Source organism: Oncorhynchus nerka, linkage group LG24 (assembly GCF_034236695.1).
Source record: "Oncorhynchus nerka isolate Pitt River linkage group LG24, Oner_Uvic_2.0, whole genome shotgun sequence".
NCBI classification, from domain to species: Eukaryota; Metazoa; Chordata; class Actinopteri; order Salmoniformes; family Salmonidae; genus Oncorhynchus; species Oncorhynchus nerka.
In genome coordinates this window covers 23,599,028-23,619,652 of record NC_088419.1, presented here as the reverse complement: position 1 = coordinate 23,619,652, position 20,625 = coordinate 23,599,028, and the positions used below count along the sequence as shown (strand labels likewise).

Below are 20,625 nucleotides of genomic sequence, written 5' to 3'. Positions count from 1 at the left end.
TTAGTATAATTGAATTATGCCGATGTGCTTTCATCAATTGAAAGCCCTTCGTCTATTTTATGAGAATTTGCAAGATTTCTTGTTTGCATAAAATAGACACAGACCAGTCTTTAAATAATAGGTAATAGAATGTATTCTCGGAGCGCGCTCCCACTCAAACACATGCATTAGTTTAAATACAGATCATGACGTCATTTCACTGTCTTAACCGAACCCCCCCCCCCCCTCTCGACAGGACAAAGTAAGGTGAAAAGTTCATTCTATCTTACTAACACACTCCCAGATAACTTTTGACCCCTCAACATTATCGATCACCACTGAACTGACAGGTTTAATTAGCAGAAACCCTAGGAATGCACTCACTGCCTAATCTAAAAACCCCAGAGCTAAGTTTCAGGTTGGGTCAACCATAGGCTAACGACCTTATGTGTTTACACAGTCCACAACCCATTTGTTCCTGCCCAGTTGGAATGGTTTTATTACTCCTTTCTCCTGTCACACAATTTCTTCTTATGAACTCATATAGTCTATTTAAACATACAGAGTATAAGTTTACCTAGACACAATTCTATTTAAAATGGGGATATTGTTTATTCATTTATCCATAATAAATCCATAATAAATTCAACAACCCGCAATAACATCTGCTAAATATGTATATGTGTCCAACACAATTTGATTTGATTTTTACTCCCTGTGTGATTCCCGTTTGTTAATGCTTGTCTATGTTTACTTTGCAATGTTTTCCAAGGTCAGCTAACAGTAGACTAGGATAAGATAAATGTGAGGGTAGACACTGTTGTCTCTAGGATGAACTGAGCCAAACTGTCCTGCCTGAGGGCTTGGGGTTCCCAGAGTGAATTGACTGTGCTGCTGTTAAATGTATGTGCAACATATACATACATTTACTTGTGGATGATGTGCTGCCTGACCCTAAAAGATGGAGCTAGAACATTTAGTTAATAGGGAAACACTGTGTTATGTTAGGCATATCAAGTGTAGATTGATAACATTGTTGATTAACCATAGAACACATTCAGTGATGCAATATACACAAGTTGTCCAAACAACTTTTAAAAAGCCTGTGGGAAGGATCAGCTTCAAGAGCAAAACTAGATGTTTGTTCATTCACCTGTGTTGAAACGTGGCTAATGCACCTGGTTGTCAAAACAGACAGTTAGACATCTGGCTGTGTTAGGAGTTAATGAGTCCCCTGGTTGGGCAGGTGTGAACATCATGACTGGTGAGGGCCAGAGGTAGAGTTTACCATTGGAGAAACTGCAAACAGGGACTGACATAATGAGTGGCCTCAAGTTAACAGTCTCTAATTTGACACGTTCTATTGCATCACACCATTACATGTCTTTGAATAACAAACACATATTTGGGGGTACTAACCTGACATATGGAAATTGTTTTAAGATGGTCATACCATGGATCATTTAGATATTTGATTTTGAATATTAGGTTTTGAATTTTCTTATATTATATAAAAATGATTTGATAAAGAATTGAATTTGACCTTTACTGCAATAGCCCATAGAAACAAATTCAATAACACTATCAAAAATGTCAAAAAAGAGAGTCAAAAGCAAATAAATAAGGAATACGGTTTTGAAGCATCTGTCCTATATCTAGGAGATATAAGAAAGTTCAGGATATATTTTTGTTTTTTTGGACACATATTTAACTCTTTGTTTTAGTTCACACAAAACTACCTCCATACTTCCATTCATTTGTATGGGTTACCTTCAGACGTGTCCCGTGAAATGTGTGGGGGTCTTAGAGCAAAACGGAGAAAATAATCATGTTTGTGAGAGTCTCCCCTTCTCACGAAAACACTACATACATTTTAGTGAGAAGACCAATTTTCGGGATGTCTCATGGTCTGACAAACACAGCTGTAGAACCTTCCAGAAGGACAACTGTCTCTGCAGCACTCCACCAATCAGGCCTTTATGGTACAGTAGAGTGGCCAGACGGAAGCCACTCCTCAGTAAAAGGCACATGACTGCCCCCTTGGAGTTTGCCAAAAGTCACCTAAAGATTCTCAGACCATGAGAAACAAGATTGTCTGGTCTGATAGAACCAAGATTGAACTCTTTGGCCTGAATGCCAAGCGTCACGTCTAGAGGAAAACTGACACCATCCCTATGGAAAACTGGTCACCATAGCAACTCCCACCCATAGCACGCGCTCCAGCAGGTATATCTCACTGGTCATCCCCAGAGCCAACACCTCCTTTGGCCACCTTTCCTTCCAGCTCTCTGCTGCCAATGACTGGAAAAAATTGCAAAAATCGCTGAAGTTGGAGACTTATATCTCCCTCACTAACTTTAAGCATCAGCTGTCCTAGCAGTTTACCGATCGCTGCAGCTGTACACAGCCCATCTGTAAATAGCCCATCCAACTACCTCATCCCCATATTGTTTTTATTTACTTTTTTTGCTCTTTTGCACACCAGTATTTCTACTTGCACAACATCCTCTGCACATCTATCACTCCAGTGTTCATTTGCTAAATTATAAATTGTAATTACTATGGCCTATTTATTGCCTTACCTCCTTACTACATTTGCACACACTGTACATAGATTTTTCTATTGTGTTATTGACTGTACTTTTGTTTATCCCAATGTGTAACTCTGTTTTTTTTGTTTTTTTGTCGCACTGCTTTGCTTTATCTTGGCCAGGTCGCAGTTGTAAATGAGAACTTGTTCTCAACTGGCCTACCTGGTTAAATAAAGGTAAAATAATTTTTAAAATAAAAAATGGTGTTGGCAGCATCATGCTGTGGGAATGTTTTTCAATGACAGGGACTGGGAGACTAGTCAGGATCGAGGGAAATATGAACAGAGTAAAGTACAGAGAGATCCTTGATGAAAACCTGCTCCAGAGCAATCAGGACCTCAAACTGGGGCAAAGGTTCACCTTCCAGCAGGACAACAACCCTAAGCACACAGCCAAGACAATGCAGGAGGGGCTTTGGGACAAGTCTCCGAATGTCCTTGAGTGGCCCAGCCAGAGCCCGGACATGAACCCAATCAAACATCTCTGGAGAGACCTGAAAATAGCTAAGCAGCGATTCTCCCCATCCAACCTGACAGAGCTTGAGAGGATCTGCAGAGAAGAATGGGAGAAACTCCCCAAATACAGGTGTGTCAATCTTGTAACATCATACCCAAGAAGACTCGAGGCTGTAATCGCTGCCAAAGGTGTGTCAACAAAGTACTGAGTAAAGGGTCTGAATGCTTATGCAAATATAATATTTAATTTGTTTTATAAATCAGCAAACATTTCTTAAACCAGTTTTTGGCTTTGTGTTTATGGTTTATTGTGTGTAGATTGATAAGGGACATTAAAAACAATATACATTTTAGAATAAAAATAAATAATAAAATTAGGAAAAAGTCAAGGGGTCTGAACACTTTCCAAATGCACTGTTCCTAGTTAAACAATACACAAGGTACATTACACACATTTATCTAACCAACAGTATAACCTTTGCCACAAAAAATTACCTACAAATAAACTTTGTGTCCATGATGAGTGTTTCCTTCTTTAGATTTTGAGTCATCTGATAAAATTCCTAGTAACTCGAAAGGGATAAGCAATGATGTTCTGTGTATTTTGTGTAATCTATTACCACATCAGTAAATATAAATCGTCCAGTCTCAAGGTGCATTTGGATCACCCATATTTGAAAGTAAACTAACTGATTGGATGGCCTTGTGACCAATGAAATTGGCAATCATATCATATGACGTAATCTCTCTGATCATTGACCTTATCATGTCTGTAAAAGAGCAGTCTCTCCCCAGTCCCCATAGAGAACAACACAGTGTTGTGATGAGAGTTCTGCTGGTATTATTGATCAAATTGCTTGCTTTACACAAGGAAGAACTAATTACTTCACATACAAACTTTACAATTGGAATGATACTTTTCAAAGTTTGATCATCCTCAATGGTGCTGAGGTGAGTGGTTATATCACCACCTGCATGGCTGAGAGGTGGGGTATGAAACACCATAAAAATAATTCATACTTGTGTGCTGAATTGAAAAAATCTGCATATTGATGAGTTGAATTGAAAAATTTACTTTATTATCTTTTGTAATGGCAAAACACATCCCTTTGGGTATTTCCGAAAATATTTTCCATGAATAAGCAACAATAAATTACATTTTAATACATTTTATTAAGTAACACTCAACTGTGTGGATTTTTTTTAAATGAACATGTCGTCTGACCATAGCACCACCTGGAATTTGATACACGGCATTGGCACTCCGATTGGAACCAGTGCTATGTTCAGATGAAATGAAAATAGATATCTTTGGCCACGCACACAAGTGGTGGGTTTGGCGTTGAGAAATAGAAGCATATGTAGAAAAGTATCTCATACCTACTGTAAAATATGGTGGTGATAAAAAATATGTTTTATTTACAATGACGGCCTATCCTGGCCAAAATGACACTGAGCCAATTGTGCGCCGCCCAATCACGGCCAGTTGTGATACAGCCTGGAATCAAACCAGAGTCTGTAGTGATGCCTCTAGCACTGAGATGCAGAGCCTTAGACCGCTGCGCCACTCGGGAGAAACACTTGTGAATCTTTGAGGTTATTGGGCTATTTTGCTTCTGCTGGTCCTAAGGCCCTTGTTAAGGTCAACAGAATCATGAACTTTATTAAGTACCAAGAAATTTTAGCCAAAAACCTGGTTGCCTCTGCCAGGAGATTTACACTTGGCCGCAAGTGGATCTTCCAGCAAGACAATAACTATAAGTACTAAAATCCACAAAGAAATTGTTGAAATTGACATGGCCATCTCAGACGCCAGACTTGAATTGAAGAGGGCAGTCCATAAGCACAGACAAAGGATATCAAGGATATGGAAATATTCTGTGTTAAGGAATTGTCTAAGATCCCTCCCAACACATTCACTAATCTCATAAAACATTGTAGAAAAAGGCTTTGTGATGTTATCCTCGGCAAGGTGAGATATTGAAAGGTATTGAAAACAGGGGTGTCAATTTGTGGGGTCTGAAACAGGGGTGTCAAGTAAATACAGTGGGATTCGAAATGATTGACACCCTTGATAAAGATGAGCAGAAATTACTGTATAAAATAAATAATTAAAATACTGAGCTACAGTATATTGTACGCTCCAAAAAAATGGGAAATTGTTTTATTTTATACTACTACAATTGCTCAGAGAAAGATGTTTAGTTTAACAAGTAAAAAAAAATGTAATGTAGGGGTCCAAATTATTGACACCCCTTAAGATTCTTATCAGTAGGGTCAAAATATCATACCCCCAGGGTGGCTCCCCTTCCCGTTCGGGTGGTGCTCGGCGGTCGTCGTCGCCGGCCTACTAGCTGCCACTGATTCTTTCCTCCCCCTCCTTATGTGTTTATTGAGTACACCTGTTTTGTGTTGGGTATAATTAGGGAGGCTTTATTAGTCAGCCGGCCCGCCTGGTTCTTTGTGCGGGATTAATTATTGTGACCTTCTGTTTGGTAGTAGAGCAACGTGTTTGTTCCTGGTCGTGTATTTTTGGTTGTGAGCACACTGTGTTGCGTTTTGGTGCATTAAAGAGCACAGCATCGCACTCTCTGTTTCCTGCGTCTGACTCCACACCCACGACACCTGGAGCGTTACACGGGTGGAGATTATAAGAGTACATGGCCATTTAATCCCAGATTGTTCTTCAAGATGTTCAAATGTTCATATATAACCAGCAGGGTCAAATAATAATCACAGTGGTTGTAGAGGGTGCAACAGGTCAGTACCTCAGGAGTAAATGTCAGTTGGCTTAGCCTTTTCATAGCCGATCATTCAGAGGTCGAGACAGCAGGTGCAGTAGAGAGTCGAAAACAGCATGTCCGGGACAAGGTAACACATCCAGTGAACAGGTCAGGGTTCCCTAGCCACAGGCAGAACAGTTGATAATGGAGCAGCAGCACAACCAGGTGGACTGGGGACAGCCAGGGGTCATCAGGTCAGGTAGTCCTGAGGCATGACCCTAGGTCCTCCGGGAGAGGGAGAGGGAGAGAGAGAGAATTAGAGGGAGCATGCTTAAATTTGTACAGGACACCAGATAAAACAGGAGAATTAAACAAGATATAACACACTGACCCTAGCCCCCCTGCACATAGACTATTTCAGCACAGACACTGGAATCTGAGACGGGTTGGTCGGGGGACACTGTGGCCCTGTCCGACGATACCCCCGTACAGGGCCAACCAGGCAGGATTACCCCAGCCACTTTACCAAAGCACAGCCCCCACACCACTAGAGGGATATCAACAGACCACCAATTTACTACCCTGAGACAAGGCAGAGACTAGCCCACGAAGATCTCCTCCACCGCACGAGCCTGAGGGGAGCGCAAAACCGGACAGGAAGATCATGTCGACTCAACCCACTCAAATGAGGCACCCCTCCTATTGATGGCATGAAAGAGCACTAGTAAGCCAGTGATAGTAATAGGTTCAGAGGCAGAGAATCCCAGTGGAGAGAGGGGAGCCGGCCAGGCAGAGACAACAAGGGCAGTTCGTCGTCAGTGCCTTTGCCATTCACCTTTGCACCCCTGGACCAGATTACACTCAATCATAGGACGTACTGAAGAGATGAATCTTCAATAAAGACTTAAAGGTCGAGACCGAGTCTGTGTCACTCAGTAAATCCTTAATCAGCCCTAGCCTTAACAGGAAGCCAATGTAGAGAGGCTAGCACTGGAGTAATATGATCATTGTTTTTGTTCTAGTCAGGATTCCAGCAGCCATGTTTAGCACTAACTGAAGTGTATTTTGTGCTTAATCCAGTAGTCTAATCTAGAAGTGACAAAAGCATTTTCTGCATCATTTTTGCACAACAAGTTTCTGATTTCTGCAATGTTACAAAGATGGAAAAAAGCTGTCCTTGAAATATTCTTGATATTTTCGTCAGAAGAGAGATCAGGGTCCAGAGTAATGCAGAGGTCCTTCTTAGTTTTTTTTGAGACGACTGTACAACCATCAAGATTATGTCACGTTCTGACCTTTATTTCCTTTTTTTGTATTTATTTAGTATGGTCAGGGCGTGAGTTGGGTGGGCAGTCTGTTTGTTTTTCTAGGTTTTGGGTATTTCTATGTTTCGGCCCAGTATGGTTCTCAATCAGAGGCAGGTGTCATTAGTTGTCTCTGATTGAGAATCATACTTAGGTAGCCTGGGTTTCACTGTGTGTTTGTGGGTGATTGTTCCTGTCTCTGTGTTTTGCACCAGATAGGGCTGTTTTTGGTTTTCCACGTTTATTGTTTTGTAGTGTTCATGTTTATCTGTTTTTATTAAACATGAATCAATATAACCACGCTGCGTTTTGGTCCGCCTCTACTTCACCACAGGAAAACCCTTACAGATTAATTGTCAGATCCAACAGAAGATCTCTTTGTTTCTTGGGACCTAGAACTAGTATCTCTGATTACGGACATACTTTGAATCTGCATATTTCTCCAAAGCTCAGTTGTCCTTAGTCTGCACAGAACTGCAAGGACCTAGGATCAATGGAGACACTCAAGTTTTTTAATCCTGTATCTCTTGACACATTCATGAAAATAGTCATGGCCTCTAAACTATCAAGCTGCATACTGGACTCTATTCCAACTAAACTACTGAAAGAGCTACTTCCTGTGCTTGGCACTTCTATGTTGAACATATAAATGTCTCCCTATCCACCGGATGTGTACCAAACTCACTAAAAGTGGAAGTAATAAAGCCTCTCTTGAAAAAGCCAAACCTTGACCCAGAAAATATAAAAAAAACTATCGGCCTATATCGAATCTCCCATTCCTCTCAAAAAAAATTGAAAAAGCTGTTGCGCAGCAACTCACTGTCTTCCTGAAGACAAACAATGTATACGAAATGCTTCAGTCTGGTTTTAGACCCTGTCATAGCACTGATACTGCACTTGTGAAGGTGGTAAATTACCTTTTAATGGTGTCAGACCGAGGCTCTGCATCTGTCCTTGTGCTCCTAGACCGTAGCACTGCTTTTGATACCATCTATCACCACATTCTTTTGGAGAGATTGGAAACCCAAATTGGTCTACACGGACAAGTTCTGGCCTGGTTTAGATCTTATCTGTCGGAAAGATATCAGTTTGTCTCTGTGGGTGGTTTGTCCTCTGACAAATCAAGTGTACATTTGTGTTCCTTAATGTTAGGTTTTAGGACCACTATTGTTTTCACTCTATATTTTACCTCTTGGGGATGTCATTCAGAAACATGATGTTAACTTTCACTGCTATGCGGATGACACACAGCTGTACATTTCGATGAAACATGGTGAAGCCCCAAAATTGCCCTCGCTAGAAGCATGTGTTTCAGACATGAGGAAGTGGATGGTTGCAAACTTTCTACTTTTAAACTCGGACAAAACAGAGATGCTTGTTCTAGGTCCCAAGAAACAAAGAGATCTTCTGTTGAATCTGACAATTAATCTCGATGGTTGTACAGTCGTTTCAAATAAAACTGTGAAGGTCCTCAGCGTTACTTTGGACCCTGATCTCTCTTTTGACGAACATATCAAGACTGTTTCAAGGACAGCTTTTTTCCATCTACGTAACATTGCAAAAATCAGACATTTTCTGTCCAAAAATGATGCAGAAAAATGTATCCATGCTTTTGCCACTTCTAGGTGAGACTACTGCAATTCTGTACTTTCCGGCTACCCGGATAAAGCACTAAATAAACTTCAGTTAGTGCTAATTACAGCTGCTAGAATCCTGACTAGAACCAAAAAAAATGGATCATATTACTCCAGTGCAAGCCTCTCTACACTGGCTTCCTGTCAAGGCAAGGGCTGACTTCAAGGTTTTACTGCTAACCTACAAAGCATTACATGGGCTTGCTCCTACCTATCTTTCCGATTTGGTCCTGCCGTACACTCCTACATGTACGCTACAGTCACAAGACGCAGGCCTCCTAATTTTCCCTAGAATTTCTAAGCAAACAGCTGGAGGCAGGGCTTTCTCCTATAGAGCTCAATTTTTATGGAATGGTCTGCCTACCCATGTGAGAGACGCAAACTCTGTCTCAACCTTTAAGTCTTTATTGAAGACTCATCTCTTCAGTAGGTCCTATGATTGAGTGTAGTCTGGCCCAGGAGTGTAAAGGTGAACGGAAAGGCACTGGAGCAACGAACCACACTGGGATTCTCTGCGCTAACCCTATTACCGGGGCTGAGTCACTGGCCTACTGGTGCTCTTCCATGCCATCCCTAGGAGGGGTGTGTCACTTGAGTGGGTTGAGTCACTGACATGGTCTTCCTGTCTGTTGGCGCCCCCCAGAATGTTTTCTGTGATATTTTGACTATTTTTGCAGATCGTACTTGATACTTCACATGATATATTGCTTAATTTTCCTCTGTCTCATAACAACTGACCAAAAGCATGCATACAATACACAGATTAATCTGGGTCTGTGAAAATGGCCCATAATGTAGGCTAGAATGCAATAATTATGCTTTCTACTTCACAAATGAGTCATATATTCTATTTATGTATTTATTTCTCTATTTCTCTATTTATTAATACATTTGATCCTTTTTGGTTCATGTATCTACATTCTGATTTGCATCTGTATCTGAGATGCAAGCAGGGTGTATAGCATGTTTGAACAGTTTTTCGTACCTCGGATGTTTGATATTCCTGTTTCTTTAAAGGGATACTTTAAAACTTGTTAGGGCCGTGGTCCCGTGGTGGGAACATCAATCAGCGGAAATGTTCAAGAGCGCCACCTATAGTGGTTGATAAAACTCAAACTTTCATTAAAATGGACATACAATGTACTGAATTAAAGCTACACTCGTTGTGAATCTATCCACCAAGTCAGATTTGTAAAATGCTTTTCGGCAAAAGCATGAGAAGCTATTATCTGATAGCATGTATCCCCCAGAATACAGCAACGTCACCTAACGACAGATTTTGCGATAGCCGGGGGCTACTCAAAACGCAGAAATAAAATATAGAACATTCATTACCTTTGACGAGCTTCTTTCTTGGCACTCCTAGAAGTCCCATAAACATAATTTTGGGTCTTTTTTTCGATTAAATCGGTCCATATATAGCCTAGATAACGATCTATGAATACTGTGTGAACAACGGAAAAAAATAGCGTTTTCTAACGTAACGTCATTTTTTTAAATTAAAAAAGTCGACGATAAACTTTCACAAAACACTTCGAAATACTTTTGTAATGCAACTTTAGGTATTAGTACACGTTAATAAGCGATAAAATTCATCAGGAGGCGATGTAAATTCTATAGGTGTCCGTCTGGAAATAATGTCCATAGAAATCTCAACCAAAACATCCGGTCGGAGACCGGAGGAAATCGGCTCCCTTGTGTCGGTTTGACCAAGAAACAAAGCCGAAGCAAATGACAATACTCTAGACATCGTGTGGAAGCTGTAGGTACTGCAACCTCGACCTCATTTAATCCGGTTCACCTTTAACAATTCCTGGAAGTGGCGCATGGATATTTATTTCCATTTTCAGTGATCAGATTTTCCTGCACTTTTTGATGAAACGCACGTTCTGTTATAGTCACAGCCGTGATTTAACCAGTTTTAGAAACGTCTGAGTGTTTTCTATCCACACATACTAATCATATGCATATACTATATTCCTGGCATGAATAGCAGGGCGCTGAAATGTTGCGCGATTTTTAACAAAAAGCTGCGAAAATTCGCAGCTTCCCTAACAGGTTTTAAAGGGATACTTCGTGATTTTGGCAATGAGGCGCTGTATCTACTTCCCCAGAATGGTAGAATTAGAAACATTTCTTAATGGCCCAATGCAGCCATTTTTATCTCTGTTTGATGGGGTTGAGTTTTGGCCTGCCTGGTGACATCACCAAATTAGTTAATAGTTAATAATTAGTTATTAGTTAACCAATACGAGAGTTCCAAACCTTTCTGCCAATAACAGTGAGCCTTCAGTTTTCCCCTCCCCACTCAGACCACTCCCAGATAGTCCTAGAAATAATCTTGATTGAGAAAATGCTCTTCGGTAAAAAGTTCTTTTTGACCATTTTAATTTAAATCAATCACAGTAAGGTACATCATTGTTACCCAGAAATATTTTATATTGAGATAAAAATGGCTGCATTGAACCTTTGTGTCACTCCACAATGATACAATAGTTTGCAATACAAAAAAACAACAACACTCAAATATAGTTTTGAGACACTAAAAACAGTCAGTAGTCATGGTACAGTATTTCCCTTGGCATCATCTATAATGCATTACATTATCCATATTTTATCACAAGGTCCATACATCTGTAATGGTATGAATATCACCTTATTAATGCACACATGTTTTCACAATCTCATCTATAGACAACATATTTCCTGCTGCTTGAGCTGCGAAACAATGAATCAGAATCTGGAATTTAATTATTTGGTACACAAAGCAAAGTAACACATGTTTTTTTTAAACAACTGAAAACTTGTTACAGATTAACCAAAAACACAATAATGTATAATAGAGTATATTCAAATGTAGGTACATTTACAGCACATGCTCAATTATCCATCTTGAAAATCTTCATATTATTTTAAACAGATTATATTTGTTGAAGTAAAATCTGTGCTCATATCATATAGTCCAATGACGAAGGTTAAATGGATACTTTTGGATTTAGGCAATTAGGCACTTTATTAACTACTTCCAGAGTGAGTTTAAATTGTGGATACCATTTTTATGTATCTGTGTCCAGTATGAATGAAATTAGAGGTAGGTTCGCGAGCCAATGCTAACTAGGGTTAGGGTTAGGCTAGACAAGAAGCTAGGGTCAGGGGTTCTGCTCAATTTAATTTCAATTAAATTGAAGAGGGGCTACATTTCTACAGCCCTAGTGGCAGGGGCTCAGGTTTGTTGTTTTTTCAAATTCGACATTGCCTCTTTGTTGCATGATCAGAACCTAATCAAAATGAGTATAAACTGCCAAACATGACATCACCACAATTGTTTATCAACACGTTCTGAGTGGCGAGACACCTGTGGGAATGGCATCATCATTAAAGGAGAAGTCAGATTATAGGTGCTAACAGGGCCCTCTGGTACGTGTATTTGTTCTCCTATTTACCAGAATCCTTACTTTGACAGAAGACTCATCTGAAAGCCGTGGCATAAAGTGGTTGCCATGACACAGGTCATAGAGGTCACATACTACCTCTGTTGCTCAATTGTCATTTGGTCATGGTCATGCAGTATAAAGTACACTCATTCATTCTTGAAGAATTAGATGTGTTATCTTTGCTTACGCTTGATTGCCATCTTGGCAGATTATGATGCACAATCCTGCATTGTTACAATGCTAATTGTTCATTACAACTGGGCCCATAATTGTTGACTATCTGTTGCCAACTGAATCACGTGGACTCATCAGACGCAGTGAACAACATACATTAGGAGTCTCCACAGAATAAAACCATGATTTCATTGGCTGTGGAGCAGACAGAATACTAAACAGTTCCTAAATGTTGTTGTGATCATTTTCGGGGCGTCCCTTTAGCAGCATCCGTCCGTTTATATAATACTCAGAGGAAAGTCTAGGTGCTCGTAGAGCCTGAGACTGAAGGAGGGGGTGCATGGTTTGCTGACTATGATTAGGTGAGATTAAACTTTTCATATGCATGATCTATATTACACACCATCATTTCATAACCAATTGTTCAACAAGTCAACATGACTACAGTGTTTACTTGTCCCTTTGTTTCCCTCAGCTGAAAGGATCCTGACCAGAGCTCAAAATCAACCACCTTTAATTCTTAGTGCTTCCCATGGACAAATACGGATTGAGGTATTGATTGCTGAGAACTAATGAAATACATACACAATATTTGTAGATATTAAGGTGAGTATAGGTTTGAGGTTTTAGTCATACTACTTTTTGTATTTTCAAAGGAACAAGAATAAGAAAGATGACATTCCAACACCATTTTACATACATTTACATACTATGAATATATAGTATTTAAGTTTGATAAAAACTGTGTTTATTAAACGTGTAACTATTTCATGAAGATATGGGATGGGAAGCATTATCAGCAGGATGTGTTGTATTTTCAGAAGCCCAATAATCTGACTCAGAACAACGTTTTGGACCAGCAGTTCAGTGTTCCGTCTGTTACAGTAACACTATTCTTGCAAAACTTTAATTGAAAGTAAGTCCAGTTCATTTTTGCATGATCGATGAAAACATGAAAAATGTTGAAAAACACATTTAAAGATGTGATCAAATTGTTCCTTGTCTCTAGGCCTAAAACACCAGGTGGAATGGACTTCTCAAATACTTCGAACCTCAACAGCACTGTGAAATCACAGACTCTTTTCTGCTACGAGTCTTTGAGTGGATCGTGTGTGAGGTTTGCTCGACCCCTGAGCGTTCAGGTTCCGATGTTCACATCGATGGTGTTGGCCATACTGGTGACTGTTATTGGGAACCTTCTGGTCATCACCTCCATTGCACACTTCAAGCAGCTTCAAACCTCCGTAAACCAACTGCTCGTCTCCTTGGCTGTGTGTGACCTCCTTCTGGGAGTGTTTGTAATGCCGTGCAGTGCTGTGCGCTCTGTCCAGGGCTGTTGGTTCCTAGGAGGGTTTCTGTGTAAGCTCCACACCAGCACTGATATTATGCTGAGCACATCCTCCATCTTCCATCTATCCTTCATCTCCATTGATCGTTACTTTGCTGTCTGCAGGCCACTGTCGTACAGACTGATCATCACCAATAACACTGTATTGATCATGATCACCACCAGTTGGCTGGTCCCTGCCATTTTTGCTTACGGAATGATCTTCCCTGAGATCAATCTGAAAGGCAAGGAGGATTTCTATGAAACACATGTCAAGTGCATTGGAGGCTGTCAGGTGTTCTTTAGTCCAGTGGCAGCTTTAGTAGTATCCTCCTTCTGTTTTTACATCCCAGGCATGATCTTGATTTGTATATATTCCAAGATATATTGGGTTGCCAGGGCTCAGGCCAGGTCCATTAAAGATTTATCTTGTCAGTTTAAAGAGGCAGACTCTGGACGTAGAGAGAGACGAGGGGCAAATATTCTGGCAATAGTAGTGGGAGTGTTTCTAATCTGCTGGAGTCCCTTTTCCTTGTGCCTCATCATTGACCCTTTCATACAGTACTCCATCCCCCCGCTGTTGGCGGATACCCTGGTTTGGTTTGGATATTTGAACTCTGCTTTTAACCCTATTGTCTATGCTTTCTTTTACACTTGGTTCAGGAGGGCTTTGAGAATCATCATCAGTGGTCACATCTTTCACAGAGGTTCTTGTAGATTTAGATTGTATTCTGAGTAAAGTTTCAGTTGACATTGTATGATGTGTGTTCAAATAAATCTATGAATTATGATGGGATGTAACATGTGACAGTTATGCAACTAAAAGATAAAGCTTGAGTGAAAATGTAACTGAAGATGCTTTTAACCTGTTTCATATAAAGCTGTTTGCCTGAAATAAATGTGTTTCAATGCTTGTGACACTTGTGCCTGTCACCTTGTTGAATAGTGTTCTTTGTCTCCTCCTAGTGCCGGAACAGTAATTCTGTGGCCCACCTGAATTTCTTTGAACTGTTATTTTACCAGGTAGGTTGACTGAGAACACATTCTCATTTACAGCAACAACCTGGGGAAAAGTTACAGGGGAGAGGAGGGGGATGAATGAGCCAATTATAAGCTGGGGATGATTAGGTGGCCATGATGGTTTGAGGGCCAGTTTGGGAATTTAGCGAGGACAACGGGGTTAACACCCCTACTCTTACGATAAGTGCCATGGTATCTTTAATGACCTCACAGAGTCAGGACACCCGTTAAACATCCCATCTCTCTTTGACGAACATATCAAGACTGTTTCAAGGACAGCTTTTTTGCAAAAATCAAAAATTGCAAAAATCAGACATTTTCTGTCCAAAAATGATGCAGAAAAATGTATCCATGCTTTTGTCACTTCTAGGTTAGACTACTGCAATTCTCTACTTTCCGGCTACCCAGATAAAGCACTAAATAAACTTCAGTTAGTGCTAAATGCGGCAATCCTGACTAGAACCAAAAAATTTGATCATATTACTCCAGTGCTATTCTCCCTACTATTTTCCAAAGCAAATGTAAGAGGACTGGATGAATTCATTGCATCCATATACTGCCTGGGAAGTTGTCATCTTTTCCTTAATGCTTTGTGGGGCGCCCTAGACACATTGATAGCCTTTTTCTTTCCATGCTCTGTAATGGTGGGTTTGTATACCAAAATATCTTTGGTGGCAAAAAAACATATAAACAAGATTGAAGACAGACAAAATAATTCCAATGAGGGAGGTAGAGGTGTGGTGTCTCAACGGTCAGAGCGGAAAGCAGCTAAAACTTTAGGCATTGTGGTGGGTGTTTTCATCTTTTGCTGGCTGCCTTTCTTTGTTAATTCCATAGTTGATCCATACACAAACTTTAGCACACCACCTATTCTCTTTGAAGTGTTTATCTGGCTGGGTTACTTTAATTCTACTGCAAATCCAATCATCTATGCACTGTTTTATCCATGGTTTCGAAAATGTCTTAATCTCATTGTCACATTGAAAATATTCAATAGAAATTCTTCTTATATAAATGTATTTGCTACTACATGATCTATTGTAAAGCTACATTAATATATTGCAAAACTGTGTGTGAACAGTATGCACTTAACTTTTAAAACCTAAACAATGACGTGGCCACATTGGATAATGTGTTCAAGGAGGCAAATGAAGAGAAGCATTTGACAAAACCTCTTCTGCACATTCTACTGCTGTCAATACTTGCCAGGTATTTTTGTGAAACTGTGTTTTACTTATAAATCCTTTCTATCTCTTTTATTTACATTTGATTGTATTTTCAATGTAGCATAGTCTACCTTACAATACAGTTTCATAAAGAACACAAAATGTATCTTTGGATTTTCTTTTAACTCAATCATCTTTGAATATAATGGCTGGTGTTGAGCTTAACAGTTTTTGGTCTAATGGCTGATGTTGAACTAAACAGCAGGTACACACACGGGGTTGAGCCCGTTTGAAATGTCATCTTTTTGTAAAGCAGAGCATAGAGTGGATCATGTGACTGAAAAGCATGACATGCAGATCAGGAAGCAGAGTGCAATATGTGGGGAATTGGAAGTTTTCCTATAAATATGTTGCCTGTGAGGTTCTTTTGTTTCACAAGTATTGAGTACTGTGTCTTCAGTGATCTCATTCTACATCCCAGGAGTAGGGATGATTAGCATCTACCTAAAGATTTTCCTTATAGCACAGAGAAAGGCACATTCAATTCATGGTACAACCAATCGGAACTCTGTAGGCAAATCACAGAGAAAGGCCACCAAAACACTTGGTATCATTATGAGGGTATTTCTATCATTCTGGACAGCCTTTTATCTCCAACAGTCTCCAACTGCATTGATCCCTTTATTAGTTACTTTACCCCACCAGTTTTGTCTGTAACATTTATATGGATTGGATATTTGAATTGAACTATGAATCCCATGGTGTATGCATTATTTTACAGGTGGTTCAGGAAGGGGTTTAGAACAATCATTTCTGAAAATATATTTCAAACCCGTTGTTCAATATTACAATTGTTAAAATAAATATGTCCATAACCGGTACAGACAAATAAGTGTGACAAATATTTTCCTTGATGTTAATCCTTTTTTAAACCATCAGCCACAGGGTTATAGGATTCAAAAGCAATTTAATAACATTTTATTTGAACATGGGGAAGACTGCAGTAGACCTATCCACAGCAAATCCAGCAATATTCACTAATGAGTTACTGTAGCCTCTCCACTCCCATATCTAGTACATACATACATACATACATACATACATACATACATACATACATACATACATACAGTGGGGCAAAAAAGTATTTAGTCAGCCACCAATTGTGCAAGTTCTCCCACTTAAAAAGATTAAAGAGGCCTGTAATTTTCATCATAGGTACACTTCAACTATGACAGACAAAACGAGAAAAAAAATACAGAAAATCACATTGTAGGATTTTTAATGAATTTATTTGCAAATTATGGTGGAAAACAAGTATTTGGTCACCTACAAACAAGCACGATCTCTGGCTCTCACAGACCTGTAACTTCTTCTTTAAGAGGCTCCTCTGTCCTCCACTCGTTACCTGTATTAATGGCACCTGTTTGAACTTGTTATCAGTGTAAAATAGACCTGTCCACAACCTCAAACAGTCACACTCCAAACTCCACTATGGCCAAGACCAAAGAGCTGTCAAAGGACACCAGAAAAATAATTGTAGACCTGCACCAGGCTGGGAAGACTGTATCTGCAATAGGTAAGCAACTTTGGGAGCAATTATTAGGAAATGGAAGACATACAAGACCACTGATAATCTCCCTCGATCTGGGGCTCCACGCAAGATCTCCCCCCGTGGGGTCAAAATGATCACAAGAACGGTGAGCAAAAATCCCAGAACCACACAGGGGGGTCCTAGTGAATGACCTGCAGAGACCTGGGACCAAAGTAACAAAGCCTACCATCAGTAACACACTACGCCGCCAGGGACTCAAATCCTGCATTGCCAGACGTGTCCCCCTGCTTAAGCCAGTACATGTCCAGGCCCGTCTGAAGTTTGCTAGAGAGCATTTGGATGATCCAGAAGAAGATTGGGAGAATGTCATATGGTCAGATGAAACCAAAATAGAACTTTTTGGTAAAAACGCAACTCGTCATGTTTGGAGGACAAAGAATGCTGAGTTGCATCTAAAGAACATCATACCTACTGTGAAGCATGGGGGTGGAAACATCATGCTTTGGGGCTGTTTTTCTGCAAAGGGAGCAGGACGACTGATCCGTGTAAAGGAAAGAATGAATGGGGCCATGTATCGTGAGATTTTTTGTGAAAACCTCCTTCCATCAGCAAGGGCATTGAAGATCAAATGTGGCTGGGTCTTTCAGCATGACAATGATCCCAAACACACCGCCCGGGCAACGAAGGAGTGGCTTCGTAAGAAGCATTTCAAGGTCCTGGAGTGGCCTATCCAGTCTCCAGATCTCAACCCCATAGAAAATCTTTGGAGGGAGTTGAAAGTCCGTGTTGCCCAGCAACAGCCCCAAAACATCACTGCTCTAGAGGAGATCTGCATGGAGGATTGGGCCAAAATACCAGCAACAGTGTGTGAAAACCTTGTGAAGACTTACAGAAAACGTTTGACCTCTGTCATTGCCAACAAAGGGTATATCAAATAAATTCATTAAAAATCCTACAATGTGATTTTCTGGATTTTTTTTCTTCTCATTTTGTCTGTCATAGTTGTAGTGTACCTATGATGAAAATTACAGGCCTCTCTCATCATTTTAAGTGGGAGAACTTGCACAATTGGTGGCTGAATAACTGCTTTTTGCCCCACTGTACATAAATACATAGTTTATTCAGAAAGTATTCAGACCCCCCCACACTTTTTCCAAATGTTGTTACATTACAGTCTTATTCTACAATAGATTTTTTTTTTATCCTCATCATCTCACACAATACTCCATAATGAAAAAGCAAAAACAAGTTTCAGAACTGTTTGCTAATTTAGGCAAAATATAAACAGAAATAGCTTATTTACATAAGTATTAAGACCCTTTGCTATGAGACTCGAAATTGAGCTCATGTGCATCCTGTTTCCATTTATCATCATTGAGATGTTTCTACGGCTTGATTGGAGTCCACCTGTGGTAATTTCAATTTATTGGACATGATTTGGAAAGGCACACACCTGTCTATACAAGATCCCACAGTTGACAGTGGATGTCAGAGCAAAAACCAAGCCATGAGGTCGAAGGAATTGTCCGTAGAGCTCTGAGACAGGTTTGTGTCGATGCACAAACCTGGGGCAGGGTACCAGAACATTACTGTAGCATTTAAGGTCCCCAAGAACACAGTGGCCTCCATCATTCTTAAAGGGAGAAAGTTTGGAACCATCAAGACTCTTCCTAGAGCTGAGCAATTGGGGGAGAAGGGCCTTGGTTCAGGAGGGCTTTGAGAATCATCATCAGTGGTCACATCTTTCACAGAGGTTCTTGTAGATTTAGATTGTATTCTGAGTAAAGTTTCAGTTGACATTGTATGATGTGTGTTCAAATAAATATATGAATTATGATGGGATGTAACATGTGACAGTTATGCAACTAAAAGATAAAGCTTGAGTGAAAATGTAACAGAAGCTACTTTTAAGCTGTTTCAAAAAAAGCTACTTGCTTGAAACAAATGTGTTTCAATGCTTGTGATGACTGTGCTTGTCAACTTGTTGAATAGTGTTCTCTGTCTCCCCCTCGTGCCTATTGCTGGAACAGTAAGTCTGTGTAGTGTGGCCCAAATTTATTTTTTATTTTATTTTTATTTCACCTTTATTTAACCAGGTAGGCTAGTTGAGAACAAGTTCTCATTTGCAACTGCGACCTGGCCAAGATAAAGCATAGCAGTGTGAACAGATAACACAGAGTTACACATGGAGTAAACAATTAACAAGTCAATAACACAGTAGAAAAAAAGGGGAGTCTATATACATTGTGTGCAAAAAGGCATGAGGAGTTAGGCGAATAATTACAATTTTGCAGATTAACACTGGAGTGATAAATGATCAGATGGTCATGTACAGGTAGAGATATTGGTGTGCAAAAGAGCAGAAAAGTAAATAAATAAAAACAGTATGGGGATGAGGTAGGTGAAAATGGGTGGGCTATTTACCTATAGACTATGTACAGCTGCAGCGATCGGTTAGCTGCTCAGATAGCAGATGTTTGAAGTTGGTGAGGGAGATAAAAGTCTCCAACTTCAGCGATTTTTGCAATTCGTTCCAGTCACAGGCAGCAGAGTACTGGAACGAAAGGCGACCAAATGAGGTGTTGGCTTTAGGGATGATCAGTGAGATACACCTGCTGGAGCGCGTGCTACGGATGGGTGTTGCCATCGTGACCAGTGAACTGAGATAAGGCGGAGCTTTACCTAGCATGGACTTGTAGATGACCTGGAGCCAGTGGGTCTGGCGACGAATATGTAGCGAAGGCCAGCCGACTAGAGCATACAAGTCGCAGTGGTGGGTGGTATAAGGTGCTTTAGTGACAAAACGGATGGCACTGTGATAAACTGCATCCAGTTTGCTGAGTAGAGTGTTGGAAGCAATTTTGTAGATGACATCGCCAAAGTCGAGGATCGGTAGGATAGTCAGTTTTACTAGGGTAAGTTTGGCGTGAGTGAAGGAGGCTTTGTTGCGGAATAGAAAGCCGACTCTTGATTTGATTTTCGATTGGAGATGTTTGATATAAGTCTGGAAGGAGAGTTTACAGTCTAGCCAGACACCTAGGTACTTATAGATGTCCACATATTCAAGGTCGGAACCATCCAGGGTGGTGATGCTAGTCGGGCATGCGGGTGCAGGCAGCGATCGGTTGAAAAGCATGCATTTGGTTTTACTAGCGTTTAAGAGCAGTTGGAGGCCACGGAAGGAGTGTTGTATGGCGTTGAAGCTCGTTTGGAGGTTAGATAGCACAGTGTCCAAGGACGGGCCGGAAGTATATAGAATGGTG

General features: G+C 40.3%; 2 protein-coding genes across 2 annotated transcripts; both read left to right on the top strand.

Annotated features, from left to right (window-relative positions):
* The first annotated feature begins 13,116 nt into the window (after window positions 1-13,116).
* Window positions 13,117-14,525, top strand: LOC115107290 (trace amine-associated receptor 1-like). Its single transcript, XM_029630678.2, has 2 exons — window positions 13,117-13,210; window positions 13,304-14,525. Exon 2 carries the CDS (start codon window positions 13,323-13,325, stop codon window positions 14,358-14,360), a length of 1,038 nt encoding a protein of 345 aa, XP_029486538.1. The 5' UTR covers window positions 13,117-13,210; window positions 13,304-13,322; the 3' UTR covers window positions 14,361-14,525.
* Window positions 14,526-14,971: 446 nt separating this feature from the next.
* LOC135564230 (trace amine-associated receptor 13c-like) lies at window positions 14,972-15,675 on the top strand. Its single transcript, XM_065008482.1, has 2 exons — window positions 14,972-15,011; window positions 15,131-15,675. The coding sequence occupies exons 1-2, from the start codon at window positions 14,972-14,974 to the stop codon at window positions 15,673-15,675; spliced, it is 585 nt and encodes a 194-aa protein (XP_064864554.1).
* Window positions 15,676-20,625: the final 4,950 nt, after the last annotated feature.

What these genes read in the sequence shown, in the direction of transcription:
- LOC135564230 (XM_065008482.1), top strand. Translation starts at nt 14,972, where the DNA reads ATGATGCAGAAAAATGTATCCATGCTTTTGTCACTTCTAG. An exon ending in CATGCTTTTGTCACTTCTAG is followed by an intron (nt 15,012 to 15,130) that starts GTTAGACTACTG and finishes ATATTACTCCAG; the next exon opens with TGCTATTCTCCCTACTATTT.
- LOC115107290 (XM_029630678.2), top strand. Translation starts at nt 13,323, where the DNA reads ATGGACTTCTCAAATACTTCGAACCTCAACAGCACTGTGAAATCACAG.